Source organism: Protomyctophum bolini (assembly GCF_963924005.1).
Source record: "Protomyctophum bolini genome assembly, chromosome: 17".
NCBI classification, from domain to species: domain Eukaryota; kingdom Metazoa; phylum Chordata; class Actinopteri; order Myctophiformes; family Myctophidae; genus Protomyctophum; species Protomyctophum bolini.
The window spans coordinates 25,031,540-25,053,896 of NC_137878.1; the positions used below are offsets into that span (position 1 = coordinate 25,031,540).

Sequence of the window (22,357 nt, forward strand, 5' to 3'; positions counted from 1 at the left end):
GGAAATGGCAATTGCAGAGTTGGATCAACAGTCAAACCCTCGTGAACTGATTCTAAATACTCACATACTGTTCTGTGCCTTTTCTTTCATGTGTCAGTTAAGGAGACAAAGAGCATGCAAATTAAACACTGCTCAACTAATTTAGATAATGAATGCTCTGATGATTGGTGTAATAATGAGTGCAATTGGCCATATGCAGACCGCGGCCATCTTACCGTATAAGTTAATGGCAAGGTGCTAACAAGGTGCAACTTCCCATTGGCAGCCCATTCATCCAAACAGAAAAGTCCTATCTGATTGTGTTACACAACGTCAAACTCACCAACATTGCAGCTGTACGAAAAGCTTGACTTCTCTCTTTCTAGTGCTTGTTTACTTTGTGTCCTTGCAGGTGATTCCTTTTCTAGTGTTGCAGTTTGGTAGTGCTCGTTAGATATCACTCAAATGCCCTGCGTATACCACCTGTTTTCTATTTGCACATAATGCAGCAGGACGTTGCTTTACTGAAAACGAGTGCTTCCAAACTCTGATGGCAAGATGGCCGTTGTCTGCAAATGGTCAATGGAAATCAGCTAGCCAGACTAATATCACTGCATAGATATTATTTGTGGAAGATTTATTTCCAAGGGGTGGTAGGTTACAAACCGATTTCAACGTCAGAAAAAAGCAAAAAAGTATCACTTTGAATAGTGGGCTCTAGTTTGGTCACCTGCCACAACTCTGGGATGAGCCAAATGTAATTCACCTTTAGCAAAGCCCCACCCTCTCCCACTTGGACACTATCCAGCCGGGCTCATTCATTCCAATGTAAATATCATGGATTGGGTTTTATATTATAACAGATTGTATTTCCACCTACGGTACCAGGCATTTATATTTGTATTGTATAAAGTACATTATTTTTGTATAGATTTTTGTGTTTGCCAAATAAGTCATAATTAGCTTTATTAAATGCTATGTGATGTACATAAGTCACATTTTGACGTAGTTTGAATATATTAAGTGGTCCTTATTTTCAATAACTTAGCAGCTATTTGCATGCCAGTCTTTGTTCATAATGTCGTATTTGTTAGTGGTCTTATTTATTATTGCTTTTGATGACAATGGATGTTTATTTTTTTGCATCTTATCCAGGAACCTCAAGTACTTGGTATTACAGTGGATTATCTCCACTATGTTCAAAAGTAGGTCACCTTTTTTGAAAGGCCTTGTGATTTTGATATGTCCAGTTTCCAATGTTCTGCTATGTTGGAACATTTATGGTATATATCAACAAATGCCACAAACCCTAGTGTACGATACTTTTAAGGCTTATCAAGAAAAATAGTTATTATTCAAAGATATTATAAACACCTGCTGAAGGGTGATGCAGGGCACTTGTCGGATGGTTCATTAAATGTCCTTAAATTGTGCATGTTTATGTTGAAAAGTGAATAAAGATGTGAATACAGAGACCTCTTCATCTCCCCGTCTAGAATACCAATTTACAAAAATATATATGTGTTTACATATAAATGATAATCAAGTTTTCCATTTTGTTTTTTATTTGATAACAAAAATGGACATTCCTACACTGAACACAAATTGCAACAACAAAAAAAGAAGTAACAATACAAAATGGTAGTTTTGTTCGACAGATAATTGTACAGTATAAATTGATACAATACTGTGTTTTATTTTATTTTATTTGTCTATATTTGGCACTTGACCACAAGATGCTACTGAATGAAATATCGGACTGAAGTACTTTCGTCAGCGAGTTGAAATGGCAGCGGAGACTTGAGAGGTTTTGGGGAATAGAGAGTTGCACTTTTCCTTCCCAGTTGCAGTTCATGCTTTTGCATTCAGGTGTGAAGCATACCCAATGTACTACTAGAGCACTGGTTCTCAAACATCTTCATATATCAGAGACGCCCAAATTGTATTTGGCCACCATGGACTGCCATTTGAATAGCTTTTGTAACAGGAATGACCAAGACATCTTGTCAACATTTTTTGTAGCCCTTTTACAAGCTCACAGCAGCCTAAGAGCTTGAAACCTATGGATTTTGCTTTACTTTATCCAATCTGATTGTCACCCAAGTGGTGTTCTAAATCCCTTTAGATTTCGTATCTGTAATCCTGCCATCATCTGAACCGGGCGATCATGCAAACAAACGTTTCCACTCAACACACTGGGAAAGAAAAGTGCACATGATGTCAACATCAGCTTAAACTTGGTTCCAAATGACATTTGCTCTGGAGCTTATAGATCTGTTGATTGTTCCGTTTCTTTGCCTTTTGACATCACTCACATACACCATTCCCACGAGCAGACAGCCGGCGGAACTGGTATTTCTAAAGTAAAGTATGTTAAACGGTTAAACCTAACCTTATTCCTAACCTCAACCTCAGTAAAACTATGCCTAAACCTATCCCTATACCTAGACTTAACCCCAGTAAAACTATGCCTAACCCTAACCTTATTTCTAACCTTATTCTTAGTAAGGTTGGCGGAGAAATCGAGGGGTGAGATGGTTTAGGGGCGACCGTACCCGTTACCCACATAAGCACTAGAATATTAGAGCTCAACCAATGCCAGATTTGTGGTCCTGACCTTGACCAATTAGATGTTTTGACCGATGTGTGCAAAACACTTTTTTTAGTTTGTCAAAACATAAGCCCACATTGCGCCTTGCATCAGGTTGTGAGCTTAAAAAATAAATAGAAAAAAGGTCTCAAATCTTAACGTTTTCACCTCCAATGACAACCAAAATGAGACACCAGAACAGCTGCATAATTGCTGATACAAATGTCAAAAAGGTCAAAAAACGGGGACGATGACTGTCTGGCTCTAATAAATATACCAGCTACCCTTTCCTGCTGATATGCCGTCAGTGAATGATGCAATCGGTACATGATCTGTGGGTAGCCCGTGGTGCACTTGCAATAACTGAAGCTATTTTCTTAATGCCAAATGTAATATCATTACTAAATTATATACACTATTATGTATGAATGTTCAAAGTGTTATGCATAGCAAAAATGTGTGGTCCATTCCACCCCCAGCCCCCCACACCCATCCCATACAATTTCTAGCATAAATATGAATATACTGTACAATTCATCTCAATAAAATGAATAATTTAAATGGTCAAAACCATAAAAGTGAATGCATTTCATCGTGGCAAAATTCCCCCACACTAACCGAGTTGGTAAGAATACAATGTACGGAATATATTATTTCTATTCTCTTGATTATACATTCCTTGAAGAGGATTACACCTCCTGTGTCTTTATATGTTGTTTGTCAACGTCTTGTATATTTAACATAAGGTTTGCATTTGTGCCGGTTTATATTCTTAGAGAGTCCATGTACGGACATCCAACTTGCATTTAACCCATTTCGACCCGATACCAGATTCTACAAATGTCTAAATCATGATAGTTTTCAGAAAAACGTATGTCAAGGCCCAGAATTATATGTAATTGGCCGCCGACCTCCCATCTGAAAATATGTTGTTCCAGGGACCCCCCAGAAGCAAAGATTTGAGTTAAAAACGTTCTCTCTGAAGATTTGCGTCACATTTTCACGATTTTTAAAAAATAGTGCTTGTAGATCTGCTATTTTTCAATAGCTAAAGTGTAACATAATGCTTTAAACACTAAAAGTGGTTCCCGTTCAGAATGGGTTAAATGTAATTTGCAATAAATAGGTGGTGTGATGATGTGATGTCCAGGATGCCCCCCCCCCCCCCCCCCTTTTTGAGGTTAAAATATGAGTCCATTTTGATTTGTTGTCACATTGTTTTAAACATATTTTTGTAAACAGGAAAAAAACAAAATTGTCTATAGGTGACACTACGTTTCCCAGACATCCCTTGTACATATCCATACAGAGTAAGTCATGAACATTTGTAGTCTCACAGCTGGTACAGTACACTGAATCCAGTGTTCACATGGAGTCAAGACAACAGAACAATGGAGATCAGTCAATACTTTCTAAATTACCTGCAGACCGCCATATACACAACTTGAGAGCAATGTCTTAAAAAATACAAACAAAATAAAAACAAATGTTAAACAGATAAAAGGTAATAAAACAACAGAGAACTTGGATTAGGGCTCAAACGCTGAAGGTCGTTTTTAAATAACCTCATGTCTCTGCTGGGACAATCTAAACTACACAATTCACAACAACCACACACATGACAGTATGGATTCTGTGTTCAAAACTAAAAAGCAAAAGTCTTTTGATGGTATCAGAGTCCTCCTCCATCCATCACAGATGTTGTGGGATCGGCCTTGTTTGTTTGTAACTCGAGCGTTTTCACCGAGCGAGGGAGAAGAGAGGCATGCGCATGTTATGTCTGTGAGAGATTGAATATCCTGTGTTTCATAAAGCACGGGACAGCATTAAACCGTGTACTGTACAGACATTAACTTTCTTCATTTAGTATGATCAGCTTTGGTATTTGTAGCACGTACAATAACGTGTTGCTGTGCGTTTGTGTAAGTATGTGTACTGTAGTCCCTTACATGTGCCTCAACTCTGCACAAAATGTCCTCGTCAGCTCAAGGCTAAAGTGATGCGATGTTAGGAATCACTGTTGGGGTCGAGTGATTTTGAAATTGGAGTTGAATTAAATCAAACCACAGCGGGGGGAAAGAAGTCCATTTGGTGTCGTCTACTGTGCACTGCTGGGGTCACACTGAAGCAGCCGTACGATGGATGGGTCATTCTTAGCTCCCTCCACAAACTCCTCTAGGGACAGTTTACCTGAGAGAGAGAGACAGAGACAGAGACAGTTCATTTGATTATTTGTTTATTATATTATATTATTGACTAATCAAGATAATCTGACATCTTTCTGGGAAACCTGTAGAGTATAGCAATAGAATAGAATAGTTTTATCATTAATTCTTCTTTCTCCTCACCCTGTCTCCCCTAAATGGTAAATGGTTCATTACATAGATTGTACATTACATTCACCCATTCATACACAGATGGCGGCGGAAACCATGCAAGGCACCAACCAGCACATCAGGAGCAATTAGGGGTTCAGAGTCTTGCTCAAGGACACTTTGACACCAACTCTGGGGGAGCCCGGGTTCTCATTTAGACCCGATTCTACAAATCCTGACAGTGTCCAGAAAAACATCATGTTTCTATGTCAGTCGTTCTCAAACATTTTCATGTTAAGGACCCTATGTAATTGGCCATCTGAAAATATGTTGTTCCAGGGAACCCCCCCCCCCCCCCCCCCCAGAAGCAAAGATTTGAGTTAAAAATGTTTGCTCTGAAAGAATATATATTCAAAGATGTGCACCACACTTTTCAATAGCTAAAGCATAACATAATGCTTTAAACACCAAAAGGGGGTTCCCGCCCCCAGAATGGGTTCAAGTGAAAACGTCTTACCATCTCGGTTTGTGTCCATCTGCCTGAAGATCTTCTCTGTGCGTTTCTCCGGTGTGGATTCATCCTCAGGCATCTTCATTACTGATGACACCATCTTGTAGATGGCCTGAAGATGGGGCGACATTTCCATTTAGTGGATTGCAAATACTTTATCATGTCAATTATACCGTAATTATACTGGGCCGTGGGGCCCCAGTCAGTTTAGATCTGGCCCAGTCTAACTTTGAAGAGACGGGGCAAAAAAAACAAAAAGATAGCCTACCGGTACTTTGGCACGCCTTGTGCATGCAAATATCTGTTTAGTAGCAAACTACAGCATGCAAGCTGCCTTTGTTTTAAATCGTCCCTCATTAACACGTCGGCAAAATCGTTCACACCTATCGGCCGGAGATTTATATGTCTATAGCAACAATCTTTTTTGTTTGAACTAAAAATGTAACTTACAGCCGCTTTAATGAATTTACATGCCAATATTAAGTGGCTAGAGGGAAGCAGAATGCCTTTTAAGACAATGTCCAGGGCTTAATGTTGTGCTGAATAAGAGTTTTTTCCATCTTAAAGCAACACTAGAGCTGTTAAGTACACACACACAAGGGAAAACGCTTTGTAGAATTGCATAGTTGCTTGTTGTCATGCTGAGTCAAAAGGAAGACCCGAGGCTGTGAGGAGGAGTTTGTTCTACAAATACACCATGGATAAGTGCAGTGCAGACGACCTGAGAGAAAAAGTGCTATTTTTCACTCAAATTACACAGTAGTCGTTTTGTTTCTGCTGTGGGAAACTAAAAATGGGGGCAGAACAGATGATGGACATGGACATTATCCAGTCTGTGTAGAAGCTGATAGAGCAAAACATTGCAAATGATTCATCAGCAACAACATGGTTACTGGTATTAAGGTAAGAAGACAGACAGACTAAACAAATCTAAAAATAATCTAAAAAAAAAAAAGACTAAAAGTAAAAAATTACAACAAACAAACAAAGAAAGTTGATGTCATGTCAGGACATTGACACACACACACACCCACAACCACACACACACACACACACACACACACACACACACACACACACACACACACACACACACACACACACACACACACACACACACATTAAGCAACTAGTCGACTATTCAACTAGTAAATCCACTAGTCGACCTCGTTGGTACTAGTTGACTAGTTGATGAGAAAAAAAACGTTTTTGTTTTTTGTAGGCCTCAAGATCAGGTAGATTATAGTTATAGTCACCAATGTACAAATATTTATTTCCCCCCCAAAAAATACATAATAGGTAGTTAAAGAACTAGTCGACTAGTAAACTAGGCAACTAGTCAACTAGCAAAAATGACTAGATGTGAATGCCTTAACACACACACACACACACACACACACACACACACACACACACACACACACACACACACACACACACACACACACACACACACACACACACCGTTACGATCTCCAGCATCTCGGCCTTGCTGATGTATCCGTTCCCGTCCAGGTCGTACATGCTGAAGGCCCACTTCAGCTTCTGGTCCAGGCGCCCGCGCGACGTCACGCTCAGCGCGATGATGAACTCCCTGAAGTCGATGGTGCCGTCGCCGTTGGCGTCGAACGTGCGGAACACGTGCTCGGCGAACTTGGAGGCGTCGCCGTACGGGAAGAAGTTGCCGTAGATCTTCTTGAACTCGTCCATGGAGAGCGCGCCGCTGGGACAGTCCCGCAGGAAGCCCTTGTACCACTCCATGATCTCGTGCTCCGTGAAGTCCGTGTTCTCCATCAGGTCCTGCATGATCTCCGGACGGAGCTTGCTGTTCTGTTTGCCCATTGTGACCGACCGATGGATGCTGCAGCTGCTGCTGTGCTGTGTTGACGAGGTTGATGGAGCCTTTAAACTGTGACAGAGTGGGGAGGGGGGGAGAGAGAGAGAGAGAGAGAGAGAGAGAGAGAGAGAGAGCGCGCTCATTAGGAAAAAGGCATTTACAGTATATGAACTTGAGAGTATAGAATATTTGGTGAGGAGGAGAGGAGAGGAGAGAAGGATGGCGAGATGAGATCGGTACAAAAAAAAGACAATAAAAGCTACTCTCACTCACTGTAATAAATAAACAGAGGAGCGACCGGAGGCAGAGCGACAAGCTTAAAATACACTGTTTGATATACAGACGCAGCGTTTCAGAATCGGGATGAGTCACAGCACAGCAAGCACATACACTCATACTGCTGCTCGCTGCACAAGACCACCAAACGCTACAAGCTGCTCAACAACCACAGCCGGTTTGAAGAGACTTTCCTGATGATAACGCAGAATGTCTTCTAAAATCTAAACTGCTGCAGGCATGCTCTGTGTCTGTCTTTGCAGATGCAACTTCCTGTAACAAACTTGCGTGTAAGCTTTAACGTCACCACAACCAGCGCTTTTGTTAAATCACACACCGCTTGACATATTTTGCGTTTTCTCTTTTGACGATGCATTCGGCATGATCTCCCACATGTAAACAGCAGCAAAGAGAAAAAAAAGAAGAAAATACATAATTCTCAAGAGTCAAATAAACACAATATTTATACACACTCACTGGCGCAACCTATGGGTGACGTCAGACAGCCCTAATCCTCCCATATGTCGACGTTGTGCAATATAAAAGATAATCACTCCTCTGAAATTAATGGCTTGGGAGAAAACTGGAAATAAAAGCTTAAAATAGAGTTTATAAATCCTATCCTTAATGTTCTCAGCACTTTCTCCATGCAGGACAGCTGGCTACTAGTGACGTACGGATGACGTACGTACGGCGATATCGATATCCGATATAATTAATTATATAACCGATGTGACGAGGTCGGTATGATCTCATTCTGTGTTAAAAAGGCTTATAAACTGAATTTGAAAAAAGCAATGCCTCTTCATTCCAAAGCTAGGGACGCATCGTTATTGAAATGTTGGCCCATAATATCCCAAGTCCCAACATAAACAGCTTGAATGCAGACCGTATACATTTATTAAAACATGTTCCAACTTGTTGACTCCTTTGAAAGCTTCCCCAGAAAACACTGATAGAATTTGCAGAAAAAAAAGGCCTTTTCAGGCTTTGTTAGCTTTGTTATTTATTTTTCAAAATAAAATATCTGCTAAAACCGATATTTTGATATCGATTTGTTACCTATATTGCATTTTAAGGCCAATATCGGCCGATACTGATGTGTTGACAGATTAATTGCCGATCCCTACTGGCAGTGGCTACTAACTAACTGCTACCCAGCTCATCAGGCCAAAGACAAATCATTAAAATAAGTATTGATCACCATGGGGAAATGCAAGTGTTTGCAGCAACAGCCAGGGACGTGCACACAGACATCAAAGGGGGCTTCAGCCCCTGCCCCTTTTACCCGTCTGTAAAACCACTGCCCTCCCCAGACCACGAGTGCAGCATGTACTATAATATGGTGAAAGAAATGCAAAATGCCACTCTTTCCCAAGCCATTATACTTGCCATTATACTGAACTTGAACGCAGTATTTTGCGCTGAACAATGTTTTTTAGAAATCCATGTCGTTACACCTGCCTTCTCCACTAGCTAAAGAGTGCTGGGTTGCACCCCGAAAATAGTAGATCTACAAGCTCTTGTGAGCTTGTAGGTCTGCTATTTTTGTCCAAAAGTGCCCTCTTACGGGAAACACAGTATACACTAAGTACAGGTAAGAATAGAGAGAGGTACTCCTATGCTGCATTCAGCAGTATCTGGATAATATAAAAAAAATCACACCCGTGTGAACTGAGTGGTGCAATCGCCCTCCCCCCCACCTCTCTCTCTCATTAGCAGGCAGCAGGCACAGCACTATCTCCGTTTCTGGTGCCCCCTACTGGTACTAAGTAAGTCATATACTCGTCATATACTCGTGCTCAGATACACATAGGTAGGACTAGGTAGGTAGGTAGATAGGTAGGTAGGTAGGTACTGGTACACACAGACATTGCTGGTTGTAGGAGTGGTTGCACCACTCAAAAATCACACCTGTGTGAACTGAGTGGTGCAACTCCTCTCCCTCTGCCTCTCTCTCTGTAATTAGCAGGCAACAGTGCAACACTATCTCTCTCTGTTTCTGGCACAACAGCGCCACTTTTGCCCCTACTGGTACTCTAAACATAGTCACATAGGTTAGGACGGACATTGCTGTTCCTTGGAGTGGTTGCACCACTCAAAAATGTACAATTAGTTTAACAGTGAGAGATGAATATATTACAGTGAATATATGCCTGATATACATCTATTGTGAGTGGATATATGAATGGATATAAAGTACAGACTATCACTTTGACTATGATCTCATCATTTCTGAAATGGGACTCTGAGCCCTACCACACCAGATCAAGTCATTTCCCCAAATTCAAGGTACCAAAAGTTAACTCTGAACTTGGTAGATCTGCTTTTAGATTCTGTGGCCCCAATACATGGAATGACCTGCAAACTACATAATAAAATTGACCACATTGGTACCCTCGAGTCGTTTTAAAACCTTGGTGAGCATACAGATCCCCACAATATGTAACTGTTTTTAGCTTCCATTTGTGACCTATATGTAATTCACATGTATACCTTTTGTTTTCTTTTTCCTGATCTTCTAATGTATTGTGATATTTTTTATATTGTATTACTTGACGACACTGACAATGAGTTTGATTACTCAAGTGTAATTTCGAGAATAAATAAAACTTGAATGAATGAGAGAGATATATGAACAGGCCTTTTAGCAGTATATAGATAGTACGTACAGCACCAACATGAGTATAGTACGGTAGTACCCAACGAGTAATGAATAAACCTTACAAACGTTATCCTCAGAAGCGCAAGCATCTGTCACGGCTATGTGGCGTACATCCCAGTAGTCCATGTGCAAAGTGTGCCAGAGTCAAGCAGGAGCCATTAATCCCAGAGAGCGGAACAGACAGTGCAGGTCTTAAGTTCTCGTGTGGCAGAACGTTAGGCTGTGGTTGTGGAGCCTGACGGCTACTAGTAGCACTGGCACAGACCCCAACGCTGTGCACCGGGAGAGGGGAGGGGAGGGAGGGGGTGGCTCTGTGGCTCAATGTGCTACTCATCCCCGCTTGCACACAGATAGCAGGATGTAGAGGAGTAGAGCCCGTTCTAAGCTTAGCGCGGGGATAATGACAGATAGCATCAACAATGTTGGGTCAGGCAGGCTAGCTGCTGCGGCAAAGTACACGACAGAGAGAGAGAGATCACTCCAACACGGGACATCTGATCTGTCATGTCACCTGTCTATTCACAGCCATGTTGGTGACTTCTTGTTCTTACAGCATGTTTAGATTTCAAACCATAATAATTTAAGTTTCACAAATTGATGGCTTGAAAGAAAAAAAAAAGAAAAAATCATTATATAAATATTACTTTGATGCCCAAAGCGCTATTATGTATGCATTTTATAGATTGTGATCTACAGTATTCAGCATGGGGTTTTAATCGTCCACATTTTGCACATGGACGAGTGTTATTTATGTTCCTTCTGCTGTACGAGTGTTGCGTGATAATTAGTCATGTAAAAAGTTTGGCAGGGAGTTGTTGAGTTGCAAGTAACACAGTAGCCTACCGTGTTCTATATACCAATGCCATGAGACATACTGTATGTCTCTCAGTCAAACTCACATGATTCTCTAAAGATAAGTGACAATGTGAGAACGTGTCCATTCATTTCACATATATTCACATATTGTCATCTTAAAAATGTGTTGTCCGTCAAATTGCAGATGGACAGAGAGAGGCTTCCGGACTCCTCCCAAATCTCGCAAGAGTTCGTTGCTGGGATAAAGAATAAAAGAAATGTCGATAACAAACAAAGTAGATTTTCTCCTGATTTGTCTTGCTAAAGAAGCCATTTTAGTATGAATACCATGGACTCTAAAGTCTGCTGATGGCATCAGTATATTTCATTCAAAAACTGTCTGCTGATGGCATCAGTATATTTTATTCATAAACTCTGTCTGCTGATGGCATCAGTATATTTCATTCATAAACTCTGTCTGATGATGGCATCAGTATATTTCATTCATAAACTCTGTCTGATGATGGCATCAGTTTATTTCATTCATAAACTCTGTCTGATGATGGCATCAGTTTATTTAATTCATAAACTCTGTCTGATGATGGCATCAGTTTATTTCATTCATAAACTCTGTCTGATGATGGCACCACTTGTTTATCCTTTTCTATAAAATGGCACTGTCTGTTGTTTTGGATTACAATTGACTCGGGTGAACTGCATTGCACAAACTGCACATGACTACTAGGCCGGATGATGAATGATTAATGATTAATATTCACTCCTATTAATTGTTGATAGGCAATTGAAATATAATATATCATTCATAATTATATTCACTCACTGGTAATAAACTGCACATTTATACTTGCATTTGATTGTCTCTCTTGACTCTTTTCCCATTCCGGTCACCTTTACTGCTGTTGCTAACTTGCTACTACGACACTTATCTTATCTAAAACAAAGAATGGAACACATTTGTCAACAATTGATTGCTGTGGCCACCATACAACCGGTAACTCGACATTTAAAATACTAGAGCGGTGGGGAGCCTGTGTTGTGACTGGAGGCTTTTGTGCTGCTTCTGGACAACCTGGAAATGCATGCCCCGCCCAGTTATTATGCATGTGTCCCCGTTATGCCCATATACAGTATGGAGTTCTTTGTCACACATGCCAACTGAGGCTTTTGTGCTGGTTCTGGACAACCATCTGGAAATGCAGAGTACCCATTCCACCCATCTGTCTGTGTCCATTTTATGCCCATATATGGAGATTTCTGTATGCGTCTCTCTGTCTCCCTTTATTCCTATATATGGAGCTCTGTGTCAGGCATGCCCATTAAGTGTTGTGATGTCAGAACAGCCCATATATGGAGTTCTGTGTCAGGCATGCCCAAATAGGGAGTGTTGTGATGTCAGAACAGGCCAATTTATGGGGTTTCTGTGTCAGGCAAGCCCAAATGGAGTGTTGTGATGTCAGAACTGGCCAGCTCCATATAGGGACCATGGACAGGGCCTTTACAGATCCCGTGCACAGGCCTTTTGGCACTGCACCCCCTGCTGGGGTGTGGAAGTGGAACCCGTGTGTCGAATTTGAAGTCGTGCATTACAAACGTATACAGACAAACAGAAACAGGGTGCATTTATAGATAATAATTGATTGATGTCCATGTTAATATTCCAGGCTCTTCCCCCAGTGTACAACCATAACACGTCATGTACCTCTTTTTTTTCTTCTTTTTTTAAAGAACGATGTGAAGGGAGGGAGAAGAGATCAAAGTGCACTTGAACATGTCTAGGACAATTGCAGCCTAAGAAGGACTCAGCTATTTCTGGGACCTCAATGCTTTGAGACCACGGCCAACTGCAATTAACCTTTAAGGCTCTTACACCTGACGCTACTAGAAAGCCAATGACGACACGGTTGCATAACCAGCGACACGGCTGAACTCCGAGTCCTAATGTCACTGGCCTTATGGTCAAGGACTGGGCGAGAGCAAAGAACAACAGGGCTCTAGGTAAACTTTCTGATCCGTGTCTGAGAAGATCAAAGGCTGCGATAGAGAAAGTCTTTGACCTCAAACTGTAGGAGTATTAGCCAGACAAGAACAGACCGTCACTCTCACGATAAAAACACATGTCATCACAGGACACGGTCACCCTGGAAATCTAGGTTCTAGATACTACATTTTGGACTCTAAAATATATTTTCTTACATATTTGTTGCACAAAATAGCCTATAGCTTATTTCCTAAATATTTCTATACTGATAGAATAGTGTTCATTTATTTTCTATGTGACTGCTATGTACTGTATCATTTCAGGCTCACATCATGACATGCAGTTATGCAGTGTCAAGCAGCGATAACTAAGACAATTAACTAAGAAAACCTTACATTTTTAAAACGAAGCAATACTGCCTCATCAAAGTTGGTGTTGTGGCTTTATATATTGTCAATTACTTGCATGAGAGGAGGAGGTGAGGTGGTGGAGTTAGTTGCTTTAACTTAGCAGACAGTTTTAGGGTCCATTGCTGTATATAGTTGAGACCTGCATTTCTCATTGGCTGTACCGACAACCTAACGTCCTGATTGATTGGCTGCCTCGTCTCTAGGCAACCACACACACGTTTTGCCTCTAGCTGACCTCTCAGCCATGGGATATAAGGCAATTGACGTCATCAATTCTTGTTTACTGTTTTCCATTGATTCAATATTTTCGAAACAACACACAGACGTAATGGGTGTTCAATAGCACTGATTTATGCAACGGGGGAAAAAAATCTAAAACCTCAAAAATGGAGTTAAGTGGTTTCCTCCCGAGTCCCGACAGCAACAATATCCAGCAATGGCCATGATGTTGGAGACAGCTTTGTTCTGGGTAGTTTAAAATGTGTTGCATTATGTGTTACGTAGGGCTGTAACGTAACGATATATTTTAACAGCGATACGATACGATACATATTGGTTCATTATGGCGATCTGATGCGATTCAATGATTTGAAATCTATTAAAATACATTGACAAGACATTGACATTATTTTAAACTAATTAAACTTTTTTCATCTAAAAATTTCCAAATTACCACACACAAAAATGTAGTATTTATTGATACAATCGATAATTTGCATAGCAAAACGATTCGATACAGATTATCTGCATTGCAAAACGTTGTCAATGTTGCAGTTTTCATTTTGATATACTTCGATTCTCGAAATTAAAATCATTTTCTTTCTCCGATGCAGTTACTATATCGTTGTATTCTACCTGTGTGTTAGATATGTTGTGAGCTTGTTTAAATATGTACAGTATATGATATCATAATCACAACAACAATACAGTTGTATGGTCAAAAATATCAGGAATGATTTTAGATTTTGTCAATATCGCCCAGCCCTACAACAACATTGTTGTATTAATAGATTATTGGGACATAAATGTTAAGTTATTTCAATCTGTGCATTGATATTATTTGTGCAGAACTCGGCACTCAAAAAGGCTATAATGTGGATGGACACAACCAGTCCACTGAGCATGAACTTAAAATGACCAACAGAGACTATATTTATGGTGCTCGTCCTTATGCCGTAACGCAATAGGGATCATTCCTGGCAGAGCAAACTGAAGGGATTCCTCTCAGGTCATCTACACTTACATAACAGGCAGAAAGAAGACTCCATTTATAACCTGCAGGTACTGTAGGCTAGGCTAAAGCTTCTTAGACCAAGAGCCCCTCAAATAATCCAAGAGGAAAGAATAAAGAATGCAAACAAGAGAAGAAAAAGCAGGCATTAAAAAGCACAGAGCCACAGTGGAAGGCAGGACAGAGGCCTGATTGTGGACAGAAGGTTTCCATTTGACACACATCATTCATGATGAAATATGATCCAGCTCTGACCAGGTTGGTTGCAGGGATGAGGTCATTCATTCACCACCTGATAGACGAGCAATAACCACGCACGCACGCACGCACGCTTTCCTTCACATCTCTGTTTGTACTAGAGCTCGAACGGCCATTTTTACTTTTTATTTATCTGTATCTGCAATTATGAAGCCAAAATTATGTGAAATGTAAAACATGTTTTTTGTGTGTGTGTGTGTGTGTGTGTGTGTGTGTGTGTGTGTGTGTGTGTGTGTGTGTGTGTGTGTGTGTGTGTAAACTATCTACCTACCTACCTACAGTATACTACAAGATATCAGTCAAAAAACATAACTTTGGGCTAGGTGGACTCTCCAGATATCTGGCACAGGTAGTTTGTCGTTCAAAAGAGTTATTTATAAAAAGCACAATGAGTCCTGAAAGTGAATCTGTTCCCAAAAGTACATCATCTTTGTTATGCACTTAGTTTGACGTGACAACAGCTTTTCTGTTGATATTTAAATTCGCTGTGGAGGCAGATTTCAATGAATGTATGTTGTGGGCAGAAGATGGAATAGTAAAGAGACTGTATATTAGTCTAGTAGCCAGCCCATAGAGCCCCATTGTGAACCCGGACATGTTGAGTACACCAAGGTTTTATGTTAGAAATGTTTAGTATGGGTCCCCAGCATGTAGAAACTGCTAGATGCTAACTTGCATGTGTTGAGCAATTTTCATAATTGGCATAATGTATGAAGGCAAAATATTCAAAATGTAGTCATGCTTTATGTAGCATGTGATGTGTCAAACTAGGGGGTTTTCAATGATGCTGAATCCATTGCAAGCATTAGTTTTGGGCTCATTTGGCTAAAAACGGTCAATGCCGTCATCACAAATTGATGTGGGCATGGCCGTTTAAAGCCCAATGAGTGTTTCTTTTGCAAAACTAATGCTTGGAATGGATTCAGCATCATGAAAACCCCCTAGTTTGACATGTCACATGCTAGATAAAGCATGATGAAATTTTGAATATTTTGCCTTCTATACAGTAGGTTGTTAATGGCATGGTCACATATTATGCCAATTATGAAAATTGCTCAACATATGCAAGTTAGCATCCGGCAGTTTCTACATGCTGGGGACCCATACTAAACATTTACAACATAAAACCTTGGTGTACTCAACATGTCCGGGTTCACTTTTTGGCTACTAGGCTAATACCAGAAAGGAAAGCAAACATTGGCACTGATGCAATGTTTCCACAAGCAACTCTCACATCCTATATAATAACTTCACACTTCAAGTTCTTCAGAATTCATACAGGACTACTTTTAGACTAGTTTGGGCAACAGCATTTTTTAAGTTCTTCATCAAATGTAATAAGTTGTCCCAATGGCAACCCCTGATTTCACAGGCAACTCCTGTAGCCAGTCTAGCCACTACCAGACAGAATATTTCATAATAATAACATTTCTCTTAATTGCCTGATTTGTCCCTAAACTTGTTTTGATTTTGATACATTTGTGATACCCGTTACACATTCCAAGCCAAACCATTGGCCTCTACTTTAACTTTGGTGCCGTGACGTTCACTTCACAGATCACGACTTTGAGGTTGCTCACTGAATCATTTCTTACTGTCACCCTGGCCTATCTCATCTGTCATTTTGTAAGGTCAGAGCTTGGCTGCTGCTGTCCGGGCAACCTAAAAAATGTGAGCTGAAAATTCCTAGTGTGCTTGAGACAGATGTCAGCATCCACAGGGTCTGTGACAACATGAGTTTCATTAAGCACTTGATCCCTTCCCTACACATTATTGACCTGCTCCCGTAGGGTCTGTAGTGCTTGGCATAGTTGGCAACCTCCTTTTTTCCCCCTAGTCTACACCAAATCTTTTTTGCTGAAAATAGCCAATTTACAAGCTCAGAATACACTGAGACACATTTTGAGCTTGTAGAAGTAAAAAAGTTTGTGTACCATGATATGTCCAGAAGAATACTGCTTAATTAAGTTAATTTATTTGGCAACCTCATTTCCCCCCCCCCCTCTACACCAAATCTTTTTTGCTGAAAATAGCCAATTTACAAGCTCAGAATACACTGAGACACATTTTGAGCTTGTAGGAAATGGTTTAAGTAAAAAAGTTTGTGTACCATGATGATATGTCCAGAATAGGGACGTTAGTGGTTAATTGAAGTCAAATGACTCTCTCACTCACGGTTTGTTAAATTCACACATTCTGCCTCTCTATATCATGATCACAAACTTTCACCACACACACACACACACACACACACACACACACACACACACACACACACACACACACACACACACACACACACACACACACACACACACACACACACACACACACACACACACACACACACACACACACACACACACACACACACACACACACACACACACACACACACACACACACACACACACACACACACACACACACACACACACACACACACACACACACACACACACACACACACACACACACAGGATTAGATAGCCTCCACAAACACATGTTTATTTATACAGACATGCCAGAGAGTCTTCTGTAAAGAACAAAGGCTATATGTTCATAATATGTCAATTGAAATGTCAATCTGCTTACAGAAGTGAACCCTGGCTCCAGCTCATCCGTCACAGTCTGCCATGACCTCATTCTGGACCTTTTACCATGTGGCTTTCTATGCAAAACATCCATATTGTCTCAGAATAGTCAATATGGTTCCTTCTCTACATTCTCTTTAGTATTTGTTTCCACTCACTTTTGTTCATTCAATTCTTTATATGGTTCCTTTACTTTTAGCATTTGTTTCCACGGGGTGCATACATCGTTTGTTTTCACCAAATGTCATTGCGCCATAATCATCATCAACCGTCATTCAGTGTCCTCCACTGAAGGCCGAGTTCAAACTTCAATTCAACGGGACACACACAGCAGCACAGACGAGACTAGCTAACTACAGGGGACGCTGCCACCATACCGTGACCAGTCTGGGCCAAAATACAAGCACACAAAAACACCCACATGGACCCAATATAGAACAAGGTTTAAATTTAGAGTATACATTCAGCATCCTAAAGAGCGTTGGAGGGACGATTCAAACACACTAAGGGGGCCATTATCTCCAGACTCCACCCTTGTGACCACCACCTCCACCCTTGTGATTGTGACCACCACCTCCACCCTTGTGACCACCTCCACAGGTCTTGGCGGTGGAGACAGACAGCCCATGCAGCCTTTCTCCTACCTTGTTCTATCGGTATCCGGAGAACTCGCCAGTTTACCGATTCGCCGCGATTTAGTGCATTTTAGTTTTACTTCACCTTCATTTACATTGCATTGAATTGAGAGAGAGAGAGAGAGACAGAGAGAGAGAGAGAGAGAGAGAGAGAGGATAGTTGTTTAGAGTTTACACTAGAGAAATTAGGAATGCTAAAAGTACCGAAACAATGTAATTCATTAGTAAACATATCTACTTAGTACTTATCATTGTATACTCACCTTTTTATCATTATCTAGTTCTAGCTCATGGGTTTTCAACAAGTGGTCCGTGGACCACTGGTGGTCCGTGGAGGTATTGCATGTGGTCCCTGACCATGCATTTAGTAATGTAGGATTTGTTGATTTGTTTAAAATGTTTTTTCCACTAGTTGAGAAACCGTGAACTGAATGACCTAGTGACCTATGATGAGTCCATCCATGTAGTCATTTACTGACAGGTTGGAGTTCAAGAAATTCAACAGAAAAAGGGAGTTAGAATCTCAAGAAGGGGGAAGTGTACCGGATTGTCTGGTTGAGTTATTAGGACATTTTACCAGTAGTAGTCAACGGTTGAGAAACGTGGGATGTATGGATGCATAGCAAGTGTTAACTTATAAAAGCACTAATCTTAGCCCACCCAACACAATAGTGGTCCCCAGGTTGATTCGAAGTCAGTGTGGTGGTCCCTCGTTCACAATCAGTTGAAAACCCCTGATCTAGCTGACCACTTAATTGCACAAAATAATTTGATCACTTTGGAAATGAACTATAACATCTGTGAGTTTGACATACTACACTGATGAAGACAGCATGTTAGCATAACGATGAAGACATTGATGAAGAAATCTTGCCGCGGCGACTTGGTAAACTGGCGAGTTCTCCGGTATCCGTTCGATCATCTAGCACAGTGGTTCCCAAACCTTTTCATGTCAAGGACCCCCAAATTGTCACTTAATATTAAGCTCACAGACACCCATTTGAAAAGATATGCCAGGGACCCCCCCCATAAGAGAAGACTTTTACGGCTCTAGCAGTGCTTCTCAACCTTTTTAATGTCAACAAGGACCCCCAGTTTGTCATGCATTTGACTATGGACGGACCCCCATTTAATGACATTTCTATCTTTGGGACCTCCTATTTAAATTGTAAAATCAAATGTTAATTTAACTCTGAGAGTGTACAAATGGAGGGGGGGTTAGGAACTCCCGGAACCACTGATCTACCAATCAGACGCCCCCACCCTCCCGTCTCTCAGTCCGTGAATGTTTGTCTTCTATTTTTTCACCCCTGTCATTCTCAAGTTCTCTTTGACATTTGACATTTGGTATATTATATTTTATATACACTAGTATGATGCAAGTTTTGTGGCCAAATCAAAGATCACCCATATATTTGCCATTTTGCCCCCTTGAGCTCAGTAAAAAAAATGATTAGAGGGTGAGAATGTGAACTATATTTGTCTGACTAAACCTTAGACTAAACACTCCATTCCACTATACATAACATCCCCAAACTCAGGTCCCCTGGGGTGTGTAATAAGAAAGAAGATGTTTTTCCTTTCACTTCCTGTTCTTATAATTCATTCTACAAAAATGAAAATGGTCGAGAAACGTTATTATGAACGGAAAAACAAACGTTATTATAAAGCCCTTCTGCCATTGTAAACCTTTAGGAAGCAACGGCACCAGACAGACGTTTAAACTTTAAATGTATCCCTCCCTCTGCCAGTCTTAAGACTCGAATATACAAAATGGTCCAATTGTACATTGATTCGCATAGTTAAATTAACTCAACAGGGATTACCGTGCAACTTTGCAAGACTGCTGGTACATTGTCTTATCAGTTACTTAGTTATTCATCATACAAACAATAACAAACATACACCATATGCACCAGGACTCAGGAGAAACGCCATAGGCTACAACTTGAACTTCAACAATTATCGTCGAACTTCATGGCTACACATTCACAAATATATTGCTCCCATGTTCATATTGGTGCAAAAAAACCGCATATTAAAACCTCACCTGAGCCGTCTGCATAAAGCCTACAATTGTAGGCTAATGAACAGGAAGCAGATCATACTTATAACCACCACCACCGCCACCTACCTCGCTTTGCAAGTTGTTGTGCCGTGTTGGGGAGGAGGAGGGGATGTAAGTCCTGGAAGTTTTAATTTAATGATAGTCCATTGAGCTTCTTTCCTTCTTCTTCCACAGAGGTGACAGCAGAGAGTGGCTTCTTAAGTTCTTTCTGTATGTGAATAAATAAGAAGACTTTGAAGCAACAGGTTGCTGCCCGGAGATCCTCGATCGGCTCCCGTTACGTTGGTTTCCAAGTCCAAAAGTATCTCCAGCAATCCAAGCCGCAGGTTGTGCAGCTCCTCCACAAAGCCCCACAACCCTGACGTCAGCATGGACACGTGGTGCGCCTGGAGCCAATGGAAAGACTGGCTGCGCGTTGGCCTGGCAACAAAACCACCCCAGCGCCCCGAATGATGGGGTTGACACAGACAGACCAGACAGACCCCCAAGAGTGAAAGTTCACAGTGACCCCTTTTCCACCGGTTGGTTCCCAATGGGAAGTTGGGAACCGGTTCAGTTCTTTTTGGTTTTTAGTCCATGAGCCAGAGCTCCAAAATTGGTGGGCAAAATATACCCTAGCTATATTAAATTGTTTATAGGAATCTAGGATCAATATTAATACTGAACCGGTTCCCATTGGGAACGGTGGAAAAGGGGCCAGTGAGCTGTCAGTCAAACACGTGTATAAATGGATGACAAAAATAATTAATGGTGGGGGGAAAAAGAGCCTTCATTATATCTAGATATGGATAATCTCATAATACATATTTGTCTTCTACATGATTGGTTATTTATTTGTCTTGCTATACTACTGCATTGCTGTTTATGCAGTTGGAAAATCAATAGACAATTGACTATTTAAGTCAGGTGTGCATTATAAAGGAAATGCATTAATGACAATTAAATTGCAAAAGACAGTTTCCAGGTTAGGCTATATGGGCAGCCAGGGCAGGACCAGGTGTGCTCAAGGAAGGCAGCACATTGGAAGACGTGCTTTGCCTAAGGGGATTAGTGAGGTCAAAGCTACAGGGCTTATTCAGCTTGTGTCCAAGGAAGGGACGGTTTCTTAATGGCCTTATACAGTACATTGTGAACCCAGAGTTCACGTTGAGTCAGCAAAAATAAACATGTCCAAACTGCCAACTTTAAAATAGCATTACAATGCACAATGCTTGTCCTTCCACCTCGTTACAATCATCAAAGTGAGGGGCGCGCTCTTATACATCATCTTGACGTAAATTCTCCATTCATTGTTAATGGCATTTAATGTTTCTGTTAGGGCAAAAATTGACACTATATAGCTGAATATAGGAGGTCCTCCATCCATCTTCAACCACTTATCCGTAGTCTGGTCACAGGGGCAACAGCTCCACCAGAGAGCTCCAGACATCCCTCTCCAGAGCAACATTAGTGACGTCCTCCTAGGGGATCCCGAGGCGTTCCAAGGCCAGTGAGTCGATGTAATCCCTCCATCTGCGCCTTGGTCTGCCCAGGGGTCTCCTCCCAGTGGGACGTGCGTCGAGGACCTCCCTAGGGAGACGCTCGAGAGGCATCCTAACCAGATGCGCGAACCACCCAAGCTGGCTCCTTTCCAGGCGAAGAAGCTCTACTCTGAGTCTCCCTCGTGTGACTGAACTTCTCATCCTATCTCTAAGGGAGATAGGATGTCTCTTGGCAATATAGGTTGCAGTGGAATACCTAAAGGTATTTTTCTTCCGGTGGAAAAATAAATTCCTTTCTGGCCAAAAAGTGCATTTTATACGTGCGGTGGGGGGCTCAGAGTGCGTCCACTAAGGAAAGTATATAGCTTTCTAATTACACAAGCCGCCGAGAGACTGGTCTGCATTTGATGCGAGCGCAGGAAGAGAAGAGTAGCATAGCTGTGGACCAGAGCTAGGACGTGTGGAGCGTTGTCCTCATGGGTGTTTTAGGTTATTCTCGGACTGCATTCCTGTGTTTGTAGCTGATCTAAGTGAGCGGGAGGTGTTGCCTGCATGTTTTTTCATGAGGCTTGCAAAATACATCACTTTTATTCCATACGAGAGATATAGATAAGATTTTTGACTGTATTCAATTAAAAATAAATACACATTGCTGGAGAAATAAATATCAGTCAAGCATGCAGAAGAATTTGTTACCTGCATTATTTGTTACC

At 41.1% G+C, this 22,357-nt stretch overlaps 1 protein-coding gene across 3 annotated transcripts; it reads right to left on the bottom strand.

The window, feature by feature from the left end:
• Positions 1 to 129: 129 nt before the first annotated feature.
• LOC308331371 (neurocalcin-delta B) lies at positions 130 to 20,493 on the bottom strand. Of its 3 annotated transcripts, none has more exons than XM_080786788.1 (4): positions 20,230 to 20,493; positions 6,860 to 7,304; positions 5,402 to 5,507; positions 130 to 4,759 (listed from the first exon to the last, which is right to left on the bottom strand). In XM_080786788.1, exons 2-4 carry the CDS (start codon positions 7,235 to 7,237, stop codon positions 4,668 to 4,670), a joined length of 576 nt encoding a protein of 191 aa, XP_080642914.1. In that variant the 5' UTR covers positions 7,238 to 7,304; positions 20,230 to 20,493; the 3' UTR covers positions 130 to 4,667. The 3 variants fall into 3 exon arrangements, with proteins under 3 accessions (XP_080642914.1, XP_080642915.1, XP_080642916.1); XM_080786789.1 differs by lacking the exon at positions 20,230 to 20,493 and adding an exon at positions 20,146 to 20,208; XM_080786790.1 differs by lacking the exon at positions 20,230 to 20,493 and adding an exon at positions 10,236 to 10,277.
• Between the last annotated feature and the right edge of the window lie 1,864 nt (positions 20,494 to 22,357).